Consider the following 18,374-nt stretch of genomic DNA (forward strand, 5'->3'; position numbering starts at 1 on the left):
GTGGGATGTAAGCTACACAAGCACAGAAACTTTGTTTTACTCACCTTCAAATCCAGAGACTGAAACAATGTCTAGAGCATAGCCGTGTACTTAAATATTTATTGAAAGAAATAAAGAACACTTGTCAAGAGTAGATATTATTGCTCTTTAATCTGATAGACAAAAAGATCCCTTATTTATTTTCATTAATATTTCTTCGTTATCTGTGAGGCTGATATCTTTTCCTAGGTTTATCAGTTATTTGTATTTCTTCTGGGAATTGTGTATTCATTAACTTTTCTCTCCATTCACTTCTGATGAAAGAGGGTAGACCACTGCTTCCCAGTTCCTACCTACCCTTAGAATTCTAAGTAATCCTGTTTTTTCTCACTTATTAGGCCACATTCACTCTGCAGCAGAGAGGCCTGGGTCTCCAGGTCCCCAAACAGACAGTGCTAATCTATCTCTGCAGTCCAGACTGCGTTCTGTGATCCTTTAATTTAGGTGTCTATGGAGCCCTGTTGGCGCAGTGGTTAAGAGCTTGGCTGTTAACCAAAAAGTCAGCAATTCAAATCCACCAGCCGCTCCTTGGAAACCCTACAGGACAGTTCTACTCCGGCCTACGAGTCGGAGCCGACTCCACGGCAACGGGTGTAGGTTTTTTTTTCTCTCTCACCAGCACTGTGGAAGTGCTTCCTGACGAAAGTGCAGGACTGACTGGTACAGGCAAAGGCAAGAAAGGAGAAAACATGAAAAAAAAGTGCAGAAATCAATGCAAATTCTCTGGTATTCCATCTGGTCCCTCTTGCTAACTGTAAATATTGGTAGGAACGACAATTTGGGTGTGAAATAAACATAAACACAGAATCTTAAACTATAAACAAAAGTTTGCTCCTGTGTGGGAGCCCCTCACAATTCATAATGTGAAATGTATGCTTTTACGTCCTGCGAAAAATACGGCTTTCACACAACTTTGTAACAACAGGTTGCCACCACACATAACTTAACCCTCAGTTCAGCACGGTGTGTCATCTAAGTATGAACTCTATGTAGCCACTTCTTCCAGAGTCTGCCACCACACATCACACTCACTACAGCACGGTGTGTCATGTAGGTATGAACTCTATGTAGCCATTTCTTCCAGAGTCTGCCACCACACACAACAGTCACTACAGCACGGTGTGTCATGTAGGTATGAACTCTATGTACCACTTCTTCCAGAGTCTGCCACCACACATCACAGTCACTACAGCACGGTGTGTCATGTAAGTATGAACTCTATGTAGCCACTTCTTCCAGAGTCTGCCATCACACATCACACTCACTACAGCACGGTGTGTCATGTAAGTATGAACTCTGTGTAGCCACTTCTTCCAGAGTCAGCCACCACACATCACACTCACTACAGCACGGTGTGTCATGGAGGTATGAACTCTATGTAGCCACTTCTTCCAGAGTCTGCCACCACACACAACAGTCACCACAGCACGGTGTGTCATGTAGGTATGAACTCTATGTAGCCACTTCTTCCAGAGTCTGCCACCACACATCACACTCACTACAGCACGGTGTGTCATGTAGGTATGAACTCTATGTACCACTTCTTCCAGAGTCTGCCACCACACATCACAGTCACTACAGCATGGTGTGTCATGTAAGTATGAACTCTATGTAGCCACTTCTTCCAGAGTCTGCCACCACACATCACACTCACTACAGCACGGTGTGTCATGGAGGTATGAACTCTATGTAGCCACTTCTTCCAAAGTCTGCCACCACACACAACAGTCACCACAGCACGGTGTGTCATGGAGGTATGAACTCTGTGTAGCCACTTCTTCCAGAGTCTGCCACCACACATCACACTCACTACAGCACGGTGTGTCATGTAGGTATGAACTCTATGTAGGCACTTCTTCCAGAGTCTGCCACCACACACAACAGTCACTACAGCACGGTGTGTCATGTAGGTATGAACTCTGTGTAGCCACTTCTTCCAGAGTCTGCCACCACACAGAACAGTCACTACAGCACGGTGTGTCATGGAGGTATGAACTCTGTGTAGCCACTTCTTCCAGAGTCTGCCACCACACATAACAGTCACCACAGCACGGTGTGTTATGTAAGTATGAACTCTATGTAGCCACTTCTTCCAGAGTCTGCCACCACACATCACACTCACTACAGCACAGTGTGTCACGTAGGTATGAACTCTATGTAGCCACTTCTTCCAGAGTCTGCCACCACACACAACAGTCACCACAGCACGGTGTGTCATGTAGGTATGAACTCTATGTAGCCACTTCTTCCAGAGTCTGCCACCACACATCACACTCACTACAGCACGGTGTGTCATGTAGGTATGAACTCTATGTAGCCACTTCTTCCAGAGTCTGCCACCACACATCACACTCACTACAGCACGGTGTGTCATGTAGGTATGAACTCTATGTAGCCACTTCTTCCAGAGTCTGCCACCACACATCACAGTCACTACAGCACGGTGTGTCATGTAGGTATGAACTCTATGTAGCCACTTCTTCCAGAGTCTGCCACCACACATCACACTCACTACAGCACGGTGTGTCACGTAGGTATGAACTCTGTGTAGCCACTTCTTCCAGAGTCTGCCACCACACATCACAGTCACTACAGCACGGTGTGTCATGGAGGTATGAACTCTATGTAGCCACTTCTTCCAGAGTCTGCCACCACACATCACACTCACTACAGCACGGTGTGTCATGGAGGTATGAACTCTATGTAGCCACTGCTTCCAGAGTCTGCCACCACACATCACACTCACTACAGCACGGTGTGTCATGGAGGTATGAACTCTATGTAGCCACTTCTTCCAGAGTCTGCCACCACACATTACACTCACTACAGCACGGTGTGTCATGTAGGTATGAACTCTATGTAGGCACGAACTCTATGTAGGCACTTCTTCCAGAGTCTGCCACCACACATCACACTCACTACAGCACGGTGTGTCATGTAGGTATGAACTCTATGTAGCCACTTCTTCCAGAGTCTGCCACCACACATCACACTCACCACAGCACGGTGTGTCATGTAGGTATGAACTCTGTGTAGCCACTTCTTCCAGAGTCTGCCACCACACATCACAGTCACTACAGCACGGTGTGTCATGGAGGTATGAACTCTGTGTAGCCACTTCTTCCAGAGTCTGCCACCACACATCACACTCACTACAGCACGGTGTGTCATGTAGGTATGAACTCTATGTAGCCACTTCTTCCAGAGTCTGCCACCACACATCACACTCACCACAGCACGGTGTGTCATGTAGGTATGAACTCTGTGTAGCCACTTCTTCCAGAGTCTGCCACCACACATCACAGTCACTACAGCACGGTGTGTCATGGAGGTATGAACTCTGTGTAGCCACTTCTTCCAGAGTCTGCCACCACACATCACACTCACTACAGCACGGTGTGTCATGTAGGTATGAACTCTATGTAGCCACTTCTTCCAGAGTCTGCCACCAGACATAACAGTCACTACAGCACGGTGTGTCATGGAGGTATGAACTCTATGTAGCCACTTCTTCCAGAGTCTGCCACCACACATAACAGTCACTACAGCACGGTGTGTCATGGAGGTATGAACTCTGTGTAGCCACTTCTTCCAGAGTCTGCCACCACACATCACACTCACTACAGCACGGTGTGTCATGGAGGTATGAACTCTATGTAGCCACTTCTTCCAGAGTCTGCCACCACACACAACAGTCACCACAGCACGGTGTGTCATGTAGGTATGAACTCTATGGAGCCACTTCTTCCAGAGTCTGCCACCACACATCACACTCACTACAGCACGGTGTGTCATGTAGGTATGAACTCTATGTACCACTTCTTCCAGAGTCTGCCACCACACATCACAGTCACTACAGCACGGTGTGTCATGTAAGTATGAACTCTATGTAGCCACTTCTTCCAGAGTCTGCCACCACACATCACACTCACTACAGCACGGTGTGTCATGGAGGTATGAACTCTATGTAGCCACTTCTTCCAAAGTCTGCCACCACACACAACAGTCACCACAGCACGGTGTGTCATGGAGGTATGAACTCTGTGTAGCCACTTCTTCCAGAGTCTGCCACCACACATCACACTCACTACAGCACGGTGTGTCATGTAGGTATGAACTCTATGTAGGCACTTCTTCCAGAGTCTGCCACCACACACAACAGTCACTACAGCACGGTGTGTCATGTAGGTATGAACTCTGTGTAGCCACTTCTTCCAGAGTCTGCCACCACACAGAACAGTCACTACAGCACGGTGTGTCATGGAGGTATGAACTCTGTGTAGCCACTTCTTCCAGAGTCTGCCACCACACATAACAGTCACCACAGCACGGTGTGTTATGTAAGTATGAACTCTATGTAGCCACTTCTTCCAGAGTCTGCCACCACACATCACACTCACTACAGCACAGTGTGTCACGTAGGTATGAACTCTATGTAGCCACTTCTTCCAGAGTCTGCCACCACACACAACAGTCACCACAGCACGGTGTGTCATGTAGGTATGAACTCTATGTAGCCACTTCTTCCAGAGTCTGCCACCACACATCACACTCACTACAGCACGGTGTGTCATGGAGGTATGAACTCTATGTAGCCACTTCTTCCAGAGTCTGCCACCACACATCACAGTCACTACAGCACGGTGTGTCATGTAGGTATGAACTCTATGTAGCCACTTCTTCCAGAGTCTGCCACCACACATCACAGTCACTACAGCACGGTGTGTCATGTAGGTATGAACTCTATGTAGCCACTTCTTCCAGAGTCTGCCACCACACATCACACTCACTACAGCACGGTGTGTCACGTAGGTATGAACTCTGTGTAGCCACTTCTTCCAGAGTCTGCCACCACACATCACAGTCACTACAGCACGGTGTGTCATGTAGGTATGAACTCTATGTAGCCACTTCTTCCAGAGTCTGCCACCACACATCACAGTCACTACAGCACGGTGTGTCATGTAGGTATGAACTCTATGTAGCCACTTCTTCCAGAGTCTGCCACCACACATCACACTCACTACAGCACGGTGTGTCATGGAGGTATGAACTCTATGTAGCCACTTCTTCCAGAGTCTGCCACCACACATTACACTCACTACAGCACGGTGTGTCATGTAGGTATGAACTCTATGTAGCCACTTCTTCCAGAGTCTGCCACCACACATCACACTCACTACAGCACGGTGTGTCATGTAGGTATGAACTCTATGTAGCCACTTCTTCCAGAGTCTGCCACCACACATCACACTCACTACAGCACGGTGTGTCATGTAGGTATGAACTCTGTGTAGCCACTTCTTCCAGAGTCTGCCACCACACATCACAGTCACTACAGCACGGTGTGTCATGGAGGTGTGAACTCTGTGTAGCCACTTCTTCCAGAGTCTGCCACCACACATCACACTCACTACAGCACGGTGTGTCATGTAGGTATGAACTCTATGTAGCCACTTCTTCCAGAGTCTGCCACCAGACATAACAGTCACTACAGCACGGTGTGTCATGGAGGTATGAACTCTGTGTAGCCACTTCTTCCAGAGTCTGCCACCACACATCACACTCACTACAGCACGGTGTGTCATGTAGGTATGAACTCTATGTACCACTTCTTCCAGAGTCTGCCACCACACATCACACTCACTACAGCACGGTGTGTCATGTAGGTATGAACTCTATGTAGCCACTTCTTCCAGAGTCTGCCACCACACATAACAGTCACTACAGCACGGTGTGTCATGGAGGTATGAACTCTGTGTAGCCACTTCTTCCAGAGTCTGCCACCACACATCACACTCACTACAGCACGGTGTGTCATGTAGGTATGAACTCTATGTACCACTTCTTCCAGAGTCTGCCACCACACACAACAGTCACTACAGCATGGTGTGTCATGGAGGTATGAACTCTGTGTAGCTACTTCTTCCAGAGTCTGCCACCACACATCACAGTCACTACAGCACGGTGTGTCATGTAGGTATGAACTCTGTGTAGCCACTTCTTCCAGAGTCTGCCACCACACACAACAGTCACCACAGCACCATGTGTCATGGAGGTATGAACTCTGTGTAGCTACTTCTTCCAGAGTCTGCCACCACACATAACAGTCACCACAGCACGGTGTGTCATGTAGGTATGAACTCTGTGTAGCTACTTCTTCCAGAGTCTGCCACCACACGTAACAGTCACCACAGCACGGTGTGTCATGTAGGTATGCACTCTGTGTAGCTACTTCTTCCAGAGTCTGCCACCACACATAACAGTCACCACAGCACGGTGTGTCATGGAGGTATGAACTCTGTGTAGCCACTTCTTCCAGAGTCTGCCACCACACATCACAGTCACTACAGCACGGTGTGTCATGGAGGTATGAACTCTGTGTAGCCACTTCTTCCAGAGTCTGCCACCACACATCACAGTCACTACAGCACGGTGTGTCATGTAAGTATGAACTCCGTGTAGTCACTTCTTCCAGAGTCTGCCACCACACACAACAGTCACCACAGCACGGTGTGTCATGGAGGTATGAACTCTATATAGCCACTTCTTCCAGAGACAAGACCTGAAGTGTGCATGTTGTCATATGCACTTGTTATGACACCAAATAACAGATTTACCTTTGGAAATATAAACAACATCATTTCTAGTAATTCTAAGAACTCTTACCACTTACCAGTCAAAAACACAACATATATATAGTGGACATATCTAACAGGTCTTTAACACAAAAAATGGAAATCAGGCACTTATTGTAATCCAAAAGTCACCTTCACTGCTAAGTAATATTACTGACAGTATTTAGTGGTATAAAGTAACCAGTTTACTCGCTGGTAGTATGGCATGCTAGCCCGTCCTCACTCGACTTTACTTACTGACAGGTCCTGAGAAGTGGGCCCCATCCTGGATTATCACAATGGATCAGACTGTACACCTCACAAGCAATCATGATGGTATCAATTATAACTAATGGTTTAAAGGGACAGTTTTTCATAATTCTTTGGAGTGGAAATATTTTACAAGAGAAGATTGTATAGTCAAAATGACCTACAAATCAGAGAACAAAACTGACTTTGTACCAACTAATAATTACACTAATTAGGCTATCTTCACCAACAATGTTTTAAAAAAAGTTTGTCAATGCATACAACAGAGCCCCATTAAAAAAGGTTAAATTTTCAAGTCAGAATCAAAGTGAAAATTGCTTACAGGCAAACTTCTATGAGAACCCACAAACGTAAACCCCCTGAACACTGTCCATGAACATGGTTATTTATACAGGGTCCTGGGTACCTATCATGGTGCAGTCTCCTTACGTACCCTACGGTTTGAAACTTGACCAAAGAAAGGGTGCATCTACCTGAGAATTCAAACCATTCTTCCTCTAATAAGAAAATTAAATCTCTCCCCAAATGGGGGTGAGTATTCTATCATCACCTGTTTGTAATCTTGGGGTGGCTTGTGTGTTGCTAAGCAACTAGAAGCTATGAACCATTAGTTCAAATACTAGCAGGGTCACCCAAGGTGGACAGGTTTCAATGGAGCTCCCAGACTAAGACAGACTAGGAAGAAAGGTCTGGCAAGCTACTTAGAAAATTAGCCAATAAAGACCCTATGGATCACAACAGATTACTGTCCGATATAGTACTAGAAGATCAGCCCCCTAAGGTGGATCAAACACAACCAAACTCATTGCTGTTGAGTCGATTTTGACTCATACTGACCCTACAGGACAGAGCAGAACTGCCCCATACAGTTTCCAAGGCTGTAAAACTTTACGGAAGCAGACTGCCAAATCCTTCTCCCGTGGAGCAGGCTGGTGGGTTTGACCCACTGAACTTTCGGCTAGCAGTTGAGTGCTTAACCACTGAGCCACCTGGGCTCCTTTCTAGGTTGGAAGGCACTCAAAATACACAGTGGCCAAAGCGATGGACTTGAGCATATCGATGATGGTGAACGGGATGCAGGACTGGGCAACATTTCGTTTTATTATACACGGGGTCACCATGAGTCCGAACCTACTCGACGGTAACTAACAACAACGGAGTGTTCTAAAGTGTTCCTGTTGCCAAGGGTGTTTACCTCATAACGTATCACTATTAATTCTATGTTGTCTTACTACTATTAATAGATATGTTTGTTATTGTTAGTTTGAAGAGTGTAGTTGCAAGTTGGGGCGGGAGGGTGACTGAGCTCAGCATGTAAGTCAGCTGTAAGTGGAATGTCACTACTCCATCCTAGAGGTAGCCTGAATATAACTGCTGTGGACTTTTTTAACAGTAGTTTCCTTGAGAGAAATAGGTAGGAAACAATCAGACAGAATGGACTACCACCAACTTACTTAGCTTATTAAGGATTTTTCTTTAATGTTCTTTCCTCTATCCTATACCTGAGATGGAGCCCTGGTGGCTCAGTGGTAAGATCTCGGCTGCATAATCAAAAGGTCAGCAGTTCAGATTCACCAGCTCTTCCTTGGAAACCCTATGGGGCAGTTCTACTCTGTCCTATAGGGTCACTATGAGTTGGAATCGACTCAACGGCAACGGGTTTGTTTTTAGTTCATATCTGAAATGCAACACCTATAATTTAACAGTGGTAAGAAGTACACCATGCTTGGTAAAGTAAGGGTCAGTGAAAAAGACGGAAGACCCTCAACAAGATGGACTGACACAGTGGCTGCAACAATGGGCTCAAAAACAGCAACAACTGCGAGTGCGGCACAGGACTGAGCAATGTTTTGTGTTGTTGTACGTGGGGTCGCTATGAGTTGGAAACAACTTGACAGCACCTAACAACAATAACTGATACAATGATAGCAATTCTTAAACTAAAAATATGCATATGCATACTGAAAAGGAAGTGGGGGGAAAAGTCCTCACAGATGCAACGTGGTATTCCTTATATAAAATCAAATTCTTATTAAATATCCCTTAACTTAGACTGTTTTCTTCCTGCATTATTCCTTTACTCCACAAATACTTCTGTACCAGGAGCAGGGAGTATAGAAGTGAACAAAACAGACATAGAGTTTGACTTCCTGTAGCTTCCAGTCTTAAGGCGGGGGAGAAGGGAAGGAGCTAGACAAATAATTGTATAAGTAATTATTTAATTGTAGTTTTGACAAAAGTTACCTAAAAATGTTCAAAATGGAGCCAGGCCTAACTGGGTGGGGTGAGTCAGAGAGGATCCTTCAAAAGAAGAAACAAGGTGAGAGGTGAAGGAAGAGCAGCAGTCAGAAGGGCGAGGAAGACACACGCAAAACCCCTTCACAGTTAAGTGGTCTGGCTCACTCAAGGGTCAGAACAAAGACCACTGTAGCTGAGAAGTAATGAGGAGGAGAGAGAATGAAGAATAAATACCTAGAAAGATAAGCGAGCCAGGTCATCTGGGCCATGTTAAGGGTTTAGAACTTCAGGCTAATTGCAGCAGGAAGCCAGTGAAGGGGTATAACCAGCATAAGCAAAAATAACTGATAACCAGAACAATTAAAAAATAACTCTTAGAGCCGTGTGGAAAACGTATTACAGGATGTTTGGCTACTACTCAATCTATTAAAAAAATAATGACACGCTTTCCTTTAAGGGAACAGGGAAGGGGTGCACGGGGCCTCTGGAGTGTTGGCATTGCTGCTTGTCTTGGTTTGCATGGCAGTCACACGGGTGTCAGCCTTACAGTAATTTGTCACACTGTACGCTTACACTTTACAAATTATCTGCTTGTGTGGTATACTGACAAGCAGCACAATTTTCAAATATCTTGATTCATAAAGCCACATTAGATGAGCTTTTTTCTAATTCACAAACAATAACATTCACATGTGCCCGCACATTGTGTGTACAGTCCTCTGTTCTAACTCAGGCATGGGTTCTTGTGACCACCGCCAGTAACAAGACACAGGACAATTCCAATGCCTCTAGAATTCCTTAAAAAAAAAAAAAATTTTTTTTTTTCCTCTACCCTTCTGCAGTCAGACCCTCCTCCTATCCCTAACTCCTGGCAACCACTGATCTGCTCTCTTTCTCTATAGTTTTGCCTTTTCCAGAATGTCATGTAAATGGAGTCATACAGTATATACCCTTTTTGAGGCTGGCTTCTTTACCTTAGCATAGATCTAATCAAGATGTACCTATGGTTCATTTCTTTTTATTGCCAAGTAGTATTCCTTGTATAAATGTAACATTTTGTTTATTCATTCACTCACTGTAGGGTATTTGTGTTGTTTCCAGGTTTTGGTAAACACAAGTAGAGCAGATATAAGCATTCATGTACACAGTTTTGTGTGAACATAAGTTTTCATTTCATTATTAACTAAAGCGCGTGATTTGTATCAGGGTTTGCTCTTTGTGTTGTACAGCCCCACGGGCTTTGGCAAACCATGTATCCACCATTACGTATCATACAGAACAGCCTCACCACATTAAAAATCCCTGTGCTTTACCTGTTCATCCTTCCTCCTTCCCCCGCGACCCCTGGCAACCACTGATCTTTTTGCTGTCTTTATAATTTAGCCTTTTCCAGAATGTCATATAGTTGGAAACATACAGTATGTAACTTTTCAGACTGGCTTTTTGGATCAGCAATATGGATTAGAAGTTGCTCCATGTTTTTTCATTACTTGATAGTTCATTTCTTTCTATCACGGAATATCAGTGATATAGCAGTTTGGTCATCCATTTACCTACTGAAGGATATCTCGGTTGCTGCCAACTTTTGCCAACTGTGAATAAAGCTGCTATAAACATTCATATGCAGGTTTTTGTGTAGACAAAAGTTTTCAACTCATTTGGGAAAATTCCTAGGAGTGGAAAAGCTGGGTCATATGGTAAGTGTCCATTTAACTTCACGGGAAGCTGTCAAGCTGCCATAACGTCTTGCACGTCCAGCAGGAATACACACGAGTTCTAGCTGCCCTGTACCCTTGCAGAAGATTGTTCCTGTTTTCTTTTTAACCGTTCTACTAGGTATTTACATAGTGGCATCTCCTTGTGGTTTCACTTTGCATTTCTCTAATGACTAATGCACTTGTTTGTCATCCATATATCATCTTTGGTAAAGTGTCTGTTTAAACGTTTTGCCCATATCTGGTTTGGTTGTTTATTTTCTTATTGTTGAGGTTTGAGATCTCTTTACATAACCTGGATGTGTATCCTTTTTCAGGTACGAGATTTGCAAATATTTTCTTCCAGTGTTTTAACTCTCTTCACAATGTCCATAGCAGAGACAAAGTTTTTAACTTTGATAAAATGCAATTTATTGATTTTTTCCCTTAGGGTTCATGCTTTTGGTGTTGTATCCAGGAGCTCTTTGCCTATCTCAAGGTCATAGAGATTTTTTCCCTATGTTTACATTTTATATTTAAGTCTATAATCAATTTTGAGGTAGTTTTTGTATATGATCAAGGTTCATTAGTTTGCGTATGAACGTCCAAATATTCCAGCATCTGTTGAAAAGATTGTCCTTTCTCCACTGAATTGCTTATAATCCTTTGTCAAAAATCAATTTTCCATATTTGTGTCGGTTTTCTCTAGACTATTCTGTTCCACTCTGTGCATTCTTTCACGAATACTACACTGCCTCGATTACTATAGCTCTAAAGTGTGCCTTAAAAATCAGGTTTGTTCTTTATCAACATTGTTTTGGCCACACTGGCTCCTTTACCCCTCCACATAAATTTTAGAATCTGGTCATCTATATCTACAAATACACCTGCTGGGACTTTGACTGAGAAAGCACCAAAACTATAAAACAATTGGAGAAGAAGGGCATTTTGACTAGGCTGAGTCTTCCAATCTGTGAACAGTTATGTCTCTCCATTGATTTAGGTCTTTCAAAACCTATTTAGTCAGTATTTTGTAGTTTTCAACACGCAGATCTTGAACATACTTTATCAGGTGTGTACCTAGGTACCTCAATGTTAGCCTTGTATTACTGCATCCTGATAAGCTCAGCTTTTTTGTAGATTCCTTGAGACTGTCTACACAGACAATCATTATGTCTAGGAATAGAGATGGTTTTATTTCTTCCTTTCTATTCCAAATGTCTTTTTTTTTCTTGCCTTATTGCAGTAATAAATATGCTTCTTTCACTCACTAATGTGACTGAGTTCTTCCCTCCAGGCAGAAGAGGTCCAAGCAGTACAGTTTTTTTAAATTACACATTTTATTGCCTGCTTTTCTCATAATAGAGTTACCGTAAATTTATTTTGAATTCCATTCTGCTTCTACGTATCTTCGCTGTTGTTCCTGTTGTGTGCTACCAAGTCGATTCCGATTCATAGCGACCATATATTTCAGAGTAGAACTTCCCCATAGGGTTTCCCAGGCTGTAATCTTTACAGGTGCACGTCACCAGGCCTTTTCTCCCACAAAGCCGCTGGCAGGTTTGAATCACTGGCCTCTTGGTTAGCAGCCAAGTGCTTAACCATTGTGCTACTTTACATACCATTCTCTCCCCTCCTCAAAAAAAAAAAAAAAAACAAAAAACCCAAACCCATTGCACTTGAGTTGATTCCGACCCATGGCGACCTTATAGCACAGAGTAGAACTGCCCCATGGAGTTTCCAAGGAGTGCCTAGTGGATGCAAACTGCCAACCTTTTTGGTTAGCAGCCGCAGCTCTTAACCACTATGCCACCAGGGTTTCCTTACATACCATTAGTGGAGGAATATTTGCAGTACAACAAGCAGAGACACGGAGGCAGCTGAGATTTTGTTCTTTATGGATGTCAAGAGCAAGAGCTGATTTTCACGTGTGATCTCCCTGGTTGGCTCAAAGTCCAAGAAGAAAAAGTTGGATACAGGGTCAAGTACAGATAACTATCTTTGTAAAGCATAAAGAATTTTTTCCCCCCTCTGAGACATGAGGAAAGGAAGAACTGCTTCATAAAGATCCAGAGGCATTTTGAATTAACAGAAAAAACAAACAAAATTCACACATGGAAGCTTGAGTCATAAACTATATTACATACAAATAAACTTAAAGCAGTACTTGTATATAACTAGGTGAAGTATTTCCCAGTTGCCACCAACAAAAACACTACTTTTTTTGGAATTTCAACCTTTTTCATTTTATGACTTTAAGCACTAATCTCTTAAACGTCTTGTAGTAGCGAGCCTCAGAGATAAACTATGGCACAGAAGAAAGACCAAGCCTCCCGCAAAAAATACACCTAGGGGTGGCGGAAAGCTATCTAGTTAACAGATATAAAGAGTAACAAAAGTAACAAATGATACTACTCGTAGAGCAATACTTTGGGGTGACCACAGGTTGAGCATCAAAGTAATAACGGAATAACAGACAATTTCAATTCTGATGAATGATGAAAACAATTATATATTTTAAATAAAACTATCTTAATGCATAGAAATAAGGGCACATGTTACAGACAGATATGCGTAAGATAAAATGTATCCAAATGGGATTAAATGAACATGTTTCATCCTAAGTAAATCCATCTGTAAAAACAAGCCTTGAATTCTTTTGGCTTTTTCAACAATCACTACAGGTCACATATTTCTTAGTCAAACATGGAAGGAAGTTCACTTGACAGTAAGAACACTCATTTTGCATTTTCATTCCAAGTCTGCTCTAGTCTTATATCTGCCAGTAGCTGAGAGGTCTGTATCCTGAAAGGCTACTCCTGTTCTGCTCTCCATCCTCATCAAACTCCTGTCCCCAAGGGTTCAGCACTGGCTGAAGGGTGGTGACCCACAGGGAGAAGAGTCCAGGCAAAAACGGCATCAAGTGCTCACAGGAATATGTAGAATAATAAAGATGGACACTGGCAGGAGTCTTAGTGTCATCACCTCAGAGTGACCAAATCTATCAAAATGTCTTCTGTTCTAAAACATGTAAGTCAAACACAGGGCTTACCCATTCATAGGTAAGGATCCAGCAGCCACGTGCAATGCCCAGCAGCACGTTCAGGGTTCGAAGAGGCTTCCCTGCGACCACGTGAGTAGTAGTTTCACACACTTCCCGTGAAAATGAAAAGCCTTTCAATTTATTCACAACCTGAACGATGACATTCTGCTTTCTAGCAAATAGGAAAAGAAACCGACAAAATCAATATGCTTCCTGTACACGAACACCAAGCTGATAATACTGAAAAGAAGAAAACTAATGAACAAAAAAATACTAGGAAGCTCAAGTTTTAAATTGATTTCTGCTATCATGCTTATGTCTTAATTTCTTTACAATCAATGACTTGAAATTTTGGGGAAAGAAATTTTAAGATCTAAAACCCAACTATCAATTTTAATGGATGAGAAAACTGAGGTCCAGGGTCACTGAACCAGGTAGTAACAGGGACCACCAGACACCAGCCCAATTCTCCTTCCACTATACCAGTTATTTACATTTCAGACCTGTTTGAACCAATTTGTGCATAGTCAGGACCAAGCTACTCAATTACACATTTTATTTTGAAAATATCACATTTACTGAGAGTCAAATATAGTTTTTTTGCTAAACAGGGGGGAGGGGGAAGCCGTTTTAATATCATCAGATCAAACCTTACAGGAAATTTGACATGAGGTTCCTTATTTTCACAAAGCTCATTGTTTTCACAAAGCTCATTGTTGTTTATCTTCTGGTCTCTCATTCCCTTCATGCCTTAAGCATTCTATTATCATTATTATTATTCATATCCAACTTCCTCACCAAATAACTGTCATTTTTTCCTCTCTTCCTTTTACAATCACCTTTCTAATGCCTTTTAGTTGTCGATACATTGCTTCTCTCTCTTCCACCAAGTTTTGGAAATCCCCAATGAAACACAAAGGATACAGGGGGCTTTCTAAGCCACCGTATGACATACACAATGAGCTAAGAAATAAAATTCTCTCCTCTCCAAAAACTGTATTACAGAAGAAAAGAGACTGCTATTGGCCATGCTTACACAGACTCACACAGACTCTTCCTTCTACATTATGTCATTTCTTAGCTTTATCTCGCAGGACCTTAGGAAAGTACACCTTAAAACCTCAGTTTCTTTATTTGAAAAAGGAAGGGTTGACCTACATCACAGCGTTAAATTCTTAGACTTCCTCATGGTAGAGAACATGAATGGGCCAAAACCTGGGCCCTGCCGCTACTTCAACCACAGAATCTGTACTTATTGAAGTTGTGGAAAGTACTTTTTTGAAAAGAAGAAATACAAGAGAAAACTCTAAACTAGATGTTCTCCAGAACATTTCACTTATGAATATCTATGATTCTTTCCATTCCAAGCCTGGCAGCTGCCAGTTATTTGTTGGCTGTGCTAACAGCAAGGGTCTTTAAGACATGGCTAACCGATACAGCATCAGAACATTCAGGTCTGTTCTTAGTTTCAGACAAGAAGTTACGTGTGAAAAAGAGTAATAACAGCATGCGACCTAAAGAAAACATTTTATTTTTAAACCTCCGATTCAGAAAATGACTAGTTATTAATTTTTTTTATTTAGACAAAAGAGTAGACTTTTTACAACATAATGAACATATTTAATGTTACGGAAGTATATGTGAAGATTGCTGAAATGGCAAATGTTTTCTTACCTGTATGTTTACCACAATTAAAAAATTACACCCATATTCAATATCCGTTTCTGTATTAAACTATTTAGAATGTTCAGCATATCTCATAATGCATTTACAAGCTCCAAATGTCATCATATAATGCGCAGAGTTTAAATTATCAACCCTCTTAACGTCACGCCATGGCCAGGAAAAAGATGCTGCGATGAAAAGTGTTGTAAACATGTATTCTTTTTGCAGCGTATTTTTCATAGAAATGTCCCAATGTTTTGACAAATGTCTTAAAACCTAAAACAATAATGATTGATATAAAAAAACATGGTTTTCCCCTTTACACAGGAACTCAAAAATATGTTACAAAGAATATGGAACTGTATTTGTGTTGGATGGTCTTCACTGTGTTAAATATTTAAGGAAGATGATAAGAGTGTGCCAGCAACCTATTACCCCTTCCACAAAATATGTGTACAGGTGCTTTAACAGCACAGCAGAAGGCTTTTTACCAAACGGCTTCGTTGAAAGCTTTAAGAGAAGTATTTCAACCAGTGTTACTCCATTTATCGAACATTAATGGGGCAGGGGGAGGCAGTGGGCAAGCAAAGCCCTTAGCAAGCAAAAGGAATGACAAAACAGTACAAAACCTTTTAATGCTGTCTAAACAACTCAAAAAGTTTTCAGTGTAAAATTGTTCACATTTAACTACCTTTTTACTTTCAGTCCTCTTCTAACTCAGGTGTTAATTATATAAAATAACAGTGATATGGTACAGACCCATGAATTTCCTATAAGCACAATATATTATGGTATATGAAAGAAAAGGCCAAAATTTCACGTAGAGTAGAAAGTTATCAAAACAACTATACTTACTCAGATGGCATGCTTGTCATGACTAATGTTCTTGTTGGCTAGAGATTTCAAAAGAGAAGGAACAAAAACAGTCAAAATATAAAAAATATTTTTTTCCCACAGAAATAAACTTTAATACTTTTTTTGAAAAGTTACATCACTTAAAAATAAACATTTATATGTGTATATATATAAAAGAAAGCTTTATATTCCTGGAAAAAAACAGCCCAAGAGATAGAAACTTAGATACTACGCCAAATTCAATCCAAAATAACACAGGACATGAGGTAAAGAGCAAAACACATGTTCCCCTCTAGGGGAACACAACAGAACTGACTAGACAGCAACCAAAAACAAGTCTTCTAATCATCAAATAACATTCTGACTGAAACCTAATCCTGCTCTTTGATGCCACCTTTCAATGAAAATCTGTGCAAGCCCAGTGATGTGACCGACCCAAAATAGTTCAAGAAGTGTCCATTCCACTAGATTCACGTTTTCTGCAGGACAGTACAAAAGAAGCCTGTGGGGTTTCGTCTCTGGGAAGTACCCCACCTCTACCGCCAAGAGGCAAAAGGGAAAGGGAAAAGGAAATTATCTTGACTACCACGTGACTTCTACAATGCTAAGTTTCTGCTTTAAGAGCCTGAGTTTTAAAACTGAACAATTTCCAATTACTCCAGTCACTCCATGACTTAATCCTAGGGCCTCTTCTCTCCTTCACCTGTAGTCACTCTGTAGGTGATCTCTCCTGTAGCCTCGTGGCTTTAAATGCCATCTGCATGCTGACAATTCCCCACTTCGTATCTCTAGCACAGACCTCTTCCCTGACCTTCAGACCTAAATATTTTACTGCCTATCTGACATCTCCCTTTGGAGGTCTAATAAGGATCTCAGGTTTACCATGTCCAAAACTAAACTCCCATCATTTCTTTCCCGACCTACTCCTTCCACAGCTTCATCTCAGTTAATGGCAAGTCTACCTTTGCTCAGGTTAAAAGCATTTTAGCCATCACTGACTCTTTGTTTTTTTCTCACACTCCACACCCAACCCATCCATCTATCCTATCAACTCAGTCTTCCAAATGTATACATCATCTGACCACTTCTCACCACAGCCACTCTTAACCTCCTATTATCTCTCATAGAGATTACGGTAAAAGCCTTTAAGCAGCCTCCCCACTAAAATCCTTGAAACGTCAATTAATGCTTAACACAGAGACCACACTCACCCTGTTAAGATACAGGTCAAATCATGTCCACTCTGCTCCTCAAAGCCTCCGATGGATGCACACACCATTGTGAATAAAAGGCCCTGCACAAGGTGCCCATGCTTCCTGGCTTCATCTCCTGCTCCTCTCCTTTCACCCACAACGCTCCAGTTACACTCGTCCTTGAATATGACAAGCCTACTACTGCCTGCCTGGGCCTTTCCATCTATTATTGTTTCTTCTGTCTGGGATGTTCTTTTCCCCAGACATCCACATATCTTACTCTCTAATCCCCTTTAGGTCTGTCTCAGTCATCTAGTGCTGCTATAACAGAAATATCACAAGCTGATGGCTTTAACAAAGAGAAATTTATTCTCTCACAGTTTAGGAGGCGAGAAGTCTGAATTTAGAGTGCCAGCTCCAGGGGAAAGGTTTCTCTCTGTGTCAGTTCTGGGGAAAGGTCTTTATCATCAATCTTCTCCTGGTCTCAGAGCTTCTTGGCTTAGGGACCCCAGGTCCAAATGACACACACTCCCGGCTCTTCTTCTTGGTGGTGGTAATGGGGTCCCCCTCAGCCTTTCAGCTCACTTCTCTCTTTTGCATCTCAAAAGAGACTGACTCAAGACACAACCTAATTTTATAGATTAAGCCTTGTCTCATTAACATAACTGCCTCTAATCCTGACTTATTAACATCATAGAGGCAAGATTTACAACACATAGGAAAATCATATAGATGACAAAATGGTGGATGATCACACGAT

At 42.4% G+C, this 18,374-nt stretch overlaps 1 protein-coding gene across 12 annotated transcripts in view; it reads right to left on the minus strand.

Annotated features, from left to right (window-relative positions):
* The window catches only part of MCPH1 (microcephalin 1), a 331,342-nt gene that overhangs the window by 203,370 nt on the left and 109,598 nt on the right, over window positions 1-18,374 (minus strand). For all 12 annotated transcript variants that reach the window (XR_010323533.1, XR_010323534.1, XM_064294942.1 and 9 more), the window contains 2 exons: window positions 16,422-16,459; window positions 13,911-14,073 (listed from right to left, as the gene is read on the minus strand). Coding sequence is in view for 10 of the 12 variants with exons in the window: in XM_064294942.1 (XP_064151012.1) it covers window positions 13,911-14,073; window positions 16,422-16,459 (201 nt within the window). In the remaining 2 variants the exon portion in view is untranslated. The remainder of the gene's footprint in view (window positions 1-13,910; window positions 14,074-16,421; window positions 16,460-18,374) is intronic.

Source organism: Loxodonta africana, chromosome 12 (assembly GCF_030014295.1).
Source record: "Loxodonta africana isolate mLoxAfr1 chromosome 12, mLoxAfr1.hap2, whole genome shotgun sequence".
Lineage (NCBI taxonomy): Eukaryota > Metazoa > Chordata > Mammalia > Proboscidea > Elephantidae > Loxodonta > Loxodonta africana.